Genomic DNA, 8,924 nt, shown 5'->3' with positions numbered 1-8,924 from the left:
CAAGGAGATCTTCCCATTAATTAACCAACTTGTTAAATTTTGGAAACTTTACAATAATCATTGACCATTGGAAAGACGATTTTGGTTGCAAAGCAATTATTATTTTTTTTTCATTTAATATTTTTTTGAAAACAGTCTGTCCTTTGTTTGGTAAGAAAATGAGAAGCTAAGAAAAATGAAAAAGCGAACAATCAGCCATTATTTTCCCATGGGTGAATGAATGTATGTTTAGAGATCAAGAAGTAATCAAATGTTCCTGGGAAGTCGAGAGGCAGAGTCCTTATTGCAATTAAAAATCATTCTAACAAAGATGAACCATTATTTTATCAACCCTAACAAGAAGATCTGGCACCCAAGATTGTTTCGAGGATCAACTGTTTAACAGCATAAATAGCTTCTAAAGGAAAAACTGTTTATAAATACATGTCCCAACAATGTTCTACAATACTGGGTTTCCATTTGCAAGCTCTTTGACCACTGCAGTGGCTTCAAGATACGGATTCCGTGCCATAGTTACCTGCAATAAACCGGTGTAGATCAGTTATGCACAACTACAACCCTTGTAGATGAACATGGCAAGGTTCAAAACTTTGGTTTCCACATCAACTTTGCAAGGTTATGCACAACTACAGACTTTGTTGATTTTGACTACGTTCTTCAAATTCAACAATTATTCTGAAATTTCAAAATCTAGTCTCTGCCCATAAGAATGAGCGATGCATGTTGAAATGAACACAACAGCATAGCCAACACGTTAGAACAACATCAATTATGCAAAATGGTTCTGGTCAGAGGGGCTACAAGGAAGGCCAAAAGGTGGAGACAGCAGAAAGAAAAAAACTCGGTGGTCTGTGCTCAACATGGACACAAAGCCTAGATCAAGTAGAGTGGTAGAAAAGGATTTCTTATTCAATAAGCTTTGTTTAAGTTCAGACTTGAATGCTTACCCTTTAAGGTAGAATATCTTATGGAAACAATGGCTGGTAGAGAAGTCCTGTATTCTCAGGCAATCCCATCATCACATTAAGATTCTGCAAGGCTTGACCAGAAGCTCCCTTCACAAGATTATCAATCTGCAGCAAGGATTTGAGACCTTAGCCAGTGATAGTAGGATTATTAATAACCTTTCATACTAGAAATATGAAGGAATTCTAAAACATGAACAAAGGAAATTTAAACATACAACAGATACTATAATTGCTCGTCCAGGGATTCGATCAGGAAAGACATTCAGAAGACAGTAATTGGATCCACGGACATTTCGAGTATGAGGAACAACTCCTTTCTCCAGCAAAATTACAAATTCTTCGTCCTGAAAAGAGCAGTGGATATGATTAAACCATCAGACTCATGGAGAAATACAAAGATGATATCTACAATTAATCAACTGCCATTCGCATTGGGCCTTCAGAAAGGACATTAATCAGGCCAAACAAAATAATCAATCACCTAAACCAATAAAACCCCTTGAGATACAGAATAAACAAATAAATGGAACTTTTATGCATTATACGATAATCTAACTAAATTAAGATTATTGTTGGTCAGAAGATTAAATGGCAGGTGATGCAGGCAAATCTATCACTTGACAGATAATTATAAGATAGCTTCTCTGGGGTGTTTGTGCCTGTGTCATGAATTTGTAGCTCTATTCTTTGTGATCATTGGCTGTGAATCAATGAGACCACTAAAAGTGAAACCAGCGCGCGAAAGTCACATCATGAAACAAATACCTCATAGGCAATCTTTAATTGTTTGTACAAATCCTCGATTGTGACTCCTGGGGTCATTTCCACATATATAGTTGATTGCATACCACGGCTCTGTCACACCATAATATGAATATAATGTTTAACTGCTTTGTGAGTAAAGAGACAAATGACAATATTATAAGTACTTTTATACATCTGAATGTAACCACTACCATTGGCATTAGGTGAGGAGTGAAGCTGACAGTCACTTTTGCATGTGCAGCATCTGAAAGTCCCTGCTCAATCTCAGGAACTGAAACTCAAAAACAAAATCCAGATTGTGCATCAAAATCAACCAAATGACAACTTCGAATTTTGTATCATATGCTTTTGGAGCCATTAAATTCCATGTAAAGAAAATTCTTCCTACTTCCTCTAAATTATCTTAAATAATTAAATAAGATGAACATCAATATGAGACTTCTCTAGCATAAAGTGAAGATGGTCAACATGCAATTTTATCTTTATTATAAAAAATATTGCTAGAACATCCTCTCCCATAGTTTTGCAAGATTGCTTTCCTATGCATGACTAAGAAATAATTTTTGAAGCTTTAGTTTTTCCACCCTGAATATAATCTCAGGCAATGCGGGTCTGGTGCAGGCCAGACTAATATCATATTCGAGATGCAGCCAAGCAGGCAGCGGCAGGACAGAAGGAAATCATGTGCATGTATATCTATATCTAAATGAGGGTTATAAAATCTCAACAAACCAAAAAGGTAAAAAGCCCTCTCTCTAGGATCATGTTTAACGGTTCCTATCTCTGAGCTCAGGGTCCAAGCCAAAGGAGAGAGTACAAGCGAACGACCCCCATGGGACGTATTTTTCCCTCATTGGACCCATTTTCTTTTGCCTTCTTGTCAAAGACTGATCTATTCAACTGCCAGCAAGCTAGTTTAAGAGAGAAGGGCATCTATTATCTTTGTCTTGGATCAAGAAAGAGTGATAGGTTGCAGAGAAAGGACAGTCAATAGAAGCAATCGTCAGAGGAACTTTCCTTCACTTTTGACTGAAGCTAGCCAACGATGCAATGAAGTGATTTGGGATAAAGATTGTGATGGATTACATTTAGCTGTAGGGGAAGAGATGAGTGTGGGCTGTACAGAGATTTTGGAGAAAACTGTACCTTTATCCCAGATATGTAGGACATTCAGGGACTCCCAAGGATAAATATATAATAGCACTATAATCCGGGTGCGTGAGGGGAAGTGGGGGAGGGGATTGGCATAAACCTAAACCCATACTGACCTCAACCTGGGTCCAAAAAATAGAATGGATTAAATAAAAAATAACCACCCATACACTGATTGCAACTTTATCAAATCCATCCCAGTAAAGACTATGGAACAGGTCACTTCAAAAACTCGCCCTATTGACATCTGTGAACTTTTCTTTTTATCATACTCAACATCCATAAACTTGGTAAAGCTATTATGACAAAGATCCACTACAATGATATACATTTTCCATTAAAACCATTAAGTGCCAGATTCATTCAGCATGCATCAGTCCCCACCCCACACAAAGGAAAAAGAAATCAGCATGTTAAAAGTAATCCTGAAAAAATATTATGAATTTAAATGGAAAGAAAATAATTGTAAATAGATAGGGATTTTGCTGTATTGTAATATCATTCTGATTTACAAAATCTTACCATGACGATGCCTTGTAATACCATAAGAATGAATGCCTTCAGCTATTTCAGTGTACAGATTTGCCTCCTTGGCACCACGACCTGCAAAATGTACCAAATACCAAAAGCTGCTGAAATGTGCTGCAAGTGGAATCAAGAATATATACTGCTAAGAATTTGCATTAAAAAAAAAAAACAAAAAATCCTAACCTGCTCCACTCACACCAGATTTTGCATCAATAATGAGATTTCTTGTTTCAATGAGATTAGCCTGCAAACCAAAGGCAAATCTCAAAAACATAGGGCACTTAATAGGGACATCTGAGAAGATGAGACCCCCAAGAATGGTCCAGTCAGAAACTATGCATGGCAAGCTTCTGTTGGCAATGGATGGTTCAGATATTAAATCTAGAGAATAATTGCAGTTACCCAAAGGGGTTTGATATTATGTGCATCTCAAACACTTCTATGTCTCCAGATGATCAAATACATCTCTTATTTGTCTAATTTGGGAGATCAAATATTCATTAAAATCAGAGTAATTAATGCAGCTGAGGGGATCTTAAAATTAATTAGTTCAATTTGTTAAATCATGGAAACGAAACAGCACCTGCTTAACACAAAAATGCATGTCAAGTGCTATAAAGGCCCATCAGGTGTAGCTTAGGAGTAGTGACCTCTAACAATAAACTAGAGGCCTCTAAGTTGAATCTCCATGGTATTTAAGGGGTACAGGGTACAGGAGCAGGCCCAAATTGCTTGAGATTTGTTTTGCAGAAGTTGGGATAAAGGCCTTGCTATTCGGATGAATCTCTCCCCATTATATAAAAAGATTTAGAATTTGAGACCTAACTATTAAGAGCTTGCTATTGAACTGTAAATGAATTTTTCTCATGCATCTCTGTGCATACAATGAAATTTTAGATATATTAATCCAGTTTCTAATATTTCTGAGATCTAAGAAACAAACAAAGCATTTCTCCCTATAGAAGATACTGCAAGACCTTGGCTCGTACTCAAAACTCAAAAATCAAATCAAATACATAGAAAAACTTAAAAAAAAAACAACAAAACAGGCACAAACCTTCAACAAGGGAACAAGAGGAAGCTGAATGGTTGTAGGATAACAGCCAGGATTGGCAACAAGACGTGCAGCTTTAATTTCTTCCCTCAAAATCTCTGTCAAGCCATACACTGCTTCTTTCTGATCCAAGTAAACAAAAAATTCACTAACATGATGAAAAAAGCAAGTGAAAAGAAAGTTGTGCTCAGATAGTTTTCAAGGATCATTATATTGAAGGCCTGTGTTATGTCATACCATTCCCCACAACAACAAAGATGACTTGATGACAACAGATAAATACTACCACAATTAAAATAGTTAACTTGTCCTTAGCAAGCAATTCTAAGGGAATGCTCAGTGAAATCCATCATCATATGTAAAGCACCATGCATCAAAATGCACGTTGTACCTCAAATATAGTATCCAAAGAGATTTCTCCTAGGAAATTCTTTCCATGGATTCTTGTCCTCTAATGTTGCAAAAGATCACCCACCAAATATATATGATGATGACAGCCATCAAACACTTGAGGCATTTATAATATTGATATGGAGGACAACAACCTAGGAAGATATGAACAACTTAAATAACAAATATGCATATTTGAGCAACTATAAAGACTCAAATTTGAATACAATGTCCAAGAAACTCAAAATAAGAATAAAAAGAAACTCAAAATAATAATAATAATAATAACAATAACAACAACAACAACAACAATAATAATAATAATAACAATAACAATAATAATAATAATAATAATACTTCCTACCTCCATAGTCGAAAGATTAAATTTAAATTTAAATATAAGGGTTTCCAAAGTACAATCAAAGTGAGAAAGATCATTCTCCAACCATTCGATTTTATTTAATTGAGTTTGGAAAGAGAATACCATATGGATGGGTATACAACATCAAAGCCAAAAACTCCGGAACCCAGAACTTCTGACACTGTCCTTAAAAGATATCTCAGGTGCACACTTAAGAAAACAATTACCTACCTGCAAATCTGGGGCTCTGTGTGGCTGACCATACCATTCTTCATATTCAGCAATTTCTTGCAGACGAAAGTCCTGCAGAAGCATCACTTAGAATAGATAAGGTAAAATCTTCAAATTTCTAATTAACTGCAGGACGCATGTAAATAGAACCACTTAGACTGCAAAGAAAGGTAGAAGTGTGCATCTAAAGCGTACTGCAGAAAGATCGACAATCTTTAAACTCTTGGGAAGAGCTTTGATTATGTCCTGTAAAAAAACAATCAATACATAAATGATTAAATAAAAGGAACTTAGTAAATGGTTTGTCATATTTAGAAATTAAGCATATGGCCTCATTTTTGCTGATTGAATGAGTAAAGGACCTGTGTGGTTCCATGTGGCAAACAACAAAACACAGCATCCACATTAGAAAAATTTGCATCCTTGATAGCAACCATATCTGGTAAATCCTGTAAATGTAAAGAACTGTAAGCTCATCAACATTTGCCACCATGCAAAAACATGTTGGGTGAGAGAGAGAGGAAGAGAGAAAATTAAGCTCTCTACCTAAATTTCAGGATATCATCATTAATTGTCTCCACAAAATAAAAAACTCCCAGTTTTATGCTACTGGTTTCCTTGTTATGCATAGGATTCACTTTTTAGGTTAATTTTTTCTTCTAAGAAACATAATTTATTTTCTTATACTGCTTTGGATGTGCTAAATTATTTCACATGTGACACTGATTTCCATGGCTGGAGGTAAATTATAAAATAATAGTTTTGAGAAAACCATGTAATGGAGCTACTGACAAAATTCTATGGGATCCAAATTATAGAGGTATCTGAATCCTGCTAATGTCCATTAAGGGCCAATATGGCAGGTTGTTAAATTGGGGGTTGCCCACTCTAAGCTACCAATGCCAAGAAATAATTAAAATATGAAAGTAAAGCTGAGACAGAGAACTTTGAGAAGGGCTAGGTTTGCATTCATAGCACTAGTTTAGTTTTTTGCATAACATCCATGTGCATTCATTTTTGTAGTTATATCACATTCGTTCTATCCATGCCATGCTGTCTACAACTCCCGTTTTCCAGTATTCCAAGATTCAATTTGACTCAAACACCTATATTGGTTTCGGAGAAACAGTGTTCTTTCCAAAAATCCTTCATTCAACATTCCCACCAAACAATCATTATGCAATTTTTTAATTTAAAAGAGAATGGTGGGATTTTGTTTAGGAGTGAAAGAAGATAAATACAAATTAGGAGAGTCAGTCAAATGAAATCAAGTATGTAGCAACACTCTTAATTTTGATCCTCCAAACTAGATGGACCTCAATCGCAATTATATTTTTAATTGTATTTATTTATCGATTTGACATTTGTTTTAACAATTATTAAAAAGGTATTTGGTCAAAGTCACCATTGAATAGCCAATTTAAAACATATTAGTTGGTTGAGGTGCAGATGCAGGGCATGTACATAATAAGCTACCAACTGGAATGATACATTTTTCTAAAACACTGCTGTGAATATAAATCAAATTTACCACAATTAACTATTGATTGAGTTCAATATGTTCCATGCAAAAAAACTATTTCTAATCAGTATCATTGCTGCAAAAGCAATCATTGTACCTTAAACATAAGGAAAACCCTGAAAATATAAAGAGTCATACTTGTGTGATCAAATGTGGAAATACTGATCCAATTGATTGACCAGCTTTTCTGTCTGCAGTCATGAGGGTAATGCCAAAGTGTGGATGGTTTGCCAGAAGTCTAACAATCTGCCAGGAAATATCATTCCATATATTACATGAATGAAGACAATTTACCATCACCAAGTTGAAGCCTTTTACTTGAACACTTAGAGTGTATTTGGCAGTGATTCTGAAAAGTGGTTTTAATCTTTGTAACACTTGAAAATATTCATTTTTTAAGCATTAAAAATACTATAAACACTTTCAAGAATCACTACCAAACACACTCTTAATCATCCTCTTCTTTGAAGTTCCAAAAGTACATTTCAATGGAAAGAAGTGTTATGGGTATCTTTATGAGAAAAACAGAGTACCTCTGAACCAGTGTAGCCACTGGCCCCAAGTACACCAATCCGAACTGCCTTTCCAGATTTCTCGGTTTTTGCCTCTGCAAACTGCACGCTTTGCGGGGATGAAGTCACTGATCCTCTAATATGCAGCTTCCTTCCATTTGAACTCTTTGTTTCACTCTGCAATTATGTAAAAAGAAACATGCATGTAAATAACATTTCCCACCAATTCAAATCTTAAAAGATACCAACTTTCAGTTAGCTATGGCTTGAAAACAATCACTTTTCTTGTTCCTCTTGATTTGATTGCTAATAAAACTCAGGACAATAAAAATAAAATTTTAAGTCTGATGCTTTCAGCTATTTTACTTCCAAAAAAAATGGAAAACTCCAACTCAATAACACCCAGCTTCCTTCCATTTGGAATCTTAGTTTCACTCAACAACTCAATGAAAAACTGGTAACATTATTTCCCACCATTTTAAATCTTCAAAGATAAATTTTCAGTTTAGCATAGCTTCAAAAAAAAAAAAAAGTCCCCTTTCTTATTCCTCTCGTTTGGTTGCGGAGAAAACTCAGGAAAGTACTAATAAAAGTTTAAGTTCTTATTCTTTTATCTATTTGACTTCCAACAAATGGAAAACTCCAACACAACTCAACTGCCAAGTAGCAGAACTCTGTTTCCAGTGAGCTAAATGTAAAAAAATACATATAAAATTAAGACAAAATACTCATTTCGTGTCCTTTCTTTTCTTCTCCTGCATTTTCTCTCTAACCAAACAGAACTTTACCGAATCTTGTCATAACTACCAACCTTCCTGAACCATTCCCGATCAAAACGAATCGAACTCAAGTGTGCAGAGCTCATTTTCGATCAAAATCTTCAGAATCCAACAGCGAGAAAGATGTTTCAGATTAGGGTTTCGTTTTGTATGGGGCTTCAATTATCAGATGCTCGGGGAATTTACTTCGAAGAATAGGATGCTTGAAATGTGAAATTGGGGTTTATTCCAATGATGCCTTTGGGTGTGTTGAAGAGAAAAAAAGGAAGAAAAGGGAAAAACAAAAGCTTCTCCAGAGCATCAATGGCGAAACCCTAATCTGAAGCTGACTCCACTGTAAGTGGGGAGTGAGTGTACGAAAATTCTATGCGACCTAGGTCAAAACGTGACGTGTAATGACAAGATTTGTCGCTTTAGAGCTAGATTTTAACACTTTATTTTAATATTTTTATATTATAAAATATTTACGCATTTTATTTTATCATTTATTTTATTTTGGTTAATCAGTAAAGAATCTAAATCTCGGTACATTTACAAAACAAGTTAAAAAAAAGAATTCGGTAATGATTTTAAAAAGTGTTTGTAATCATCCTAAAATTTGAAAAATTTTACTTTTCAAGGATTTAAGAGAATAAAAACGCTTTTAAAAATTATTAGTATTA

At 35.0% G+C, this 8,924-nt stretch overlaps 1 protein-coding gene across 2 annotated transcripts; it reads right to left on the bottom strand.

Moving 5' to 3' along the window:
* Nucleotides 1-253: 253 nt before the first annotated feature.
* LOC117908887 (probable N-acetyl-gamma-glutamyl-phosphate reductase, chloroplastic) lies at nt 254-8,622 on the bottom strand. Of its 2 annotated transcripts, XM_034822710.1 has the most exons (15): nt 8,450-8,622; nt 8,295-8,361; nt 7,505-7,660; nt 7,110-7,217; nt 5,812-5,898; nt 5,645-5,695; nt 5,450-5,521; nt 4,471-4,590; nt 3,597-3,657; nt 3,408-3,488; nt 1,925-2,004; nt 1,734-1,823; nt 1,184-1,312; nt 948-1,073; nt 254-517 (listed from the first exon to the last, which is right to left on the bottom strand). In XM_034822710.1, the coding sequence occupies exons 2-14, from the start codon at nt 8,346-8,348 to the stop codon at nt 966-968; spliced, it is 1,197 nt and encodes a 398-aa protein (XP_034678601.1). In that variant the 5' UTR covers nt 8,349-8,361; nt 8,450-8,622; the 3' UTR covers nt 254-517; nt 948-965. The 2 variants fall into 2 exon arrangements, with proteins under 2 accessions (XP_034678601.1, XP_034678594.1); XM_034822703.1 differs by having other exon boundaries at nt 8,295-8,621.
* Nucleotides 8,623-8,924: the final 302 nt, after the last annotated feature.

This window comes from Vitis riparia, chromosome 3 (genome assembly GCF_004353265.1).
Source record: "Vitis riparia cultivar Riparia Gloire de Montpellier isolate 1030 chromosome 3, EGFV_Vit.rip_1.0, whole genome shotgun sequence".
Classification (NCBI taxonomy): domain Eukaryota; kingdom Viridiplantae; phylum Streptophyta; class Magnoliopsida; order Vitales; family Vitaceae; genus Vitis; species Vitis riparia.
The sequence above is the reverse complement of the archived record's forward strand: the minus strand, read 5'-3'. Positions and strand labels throughout refer to the sequence as shown.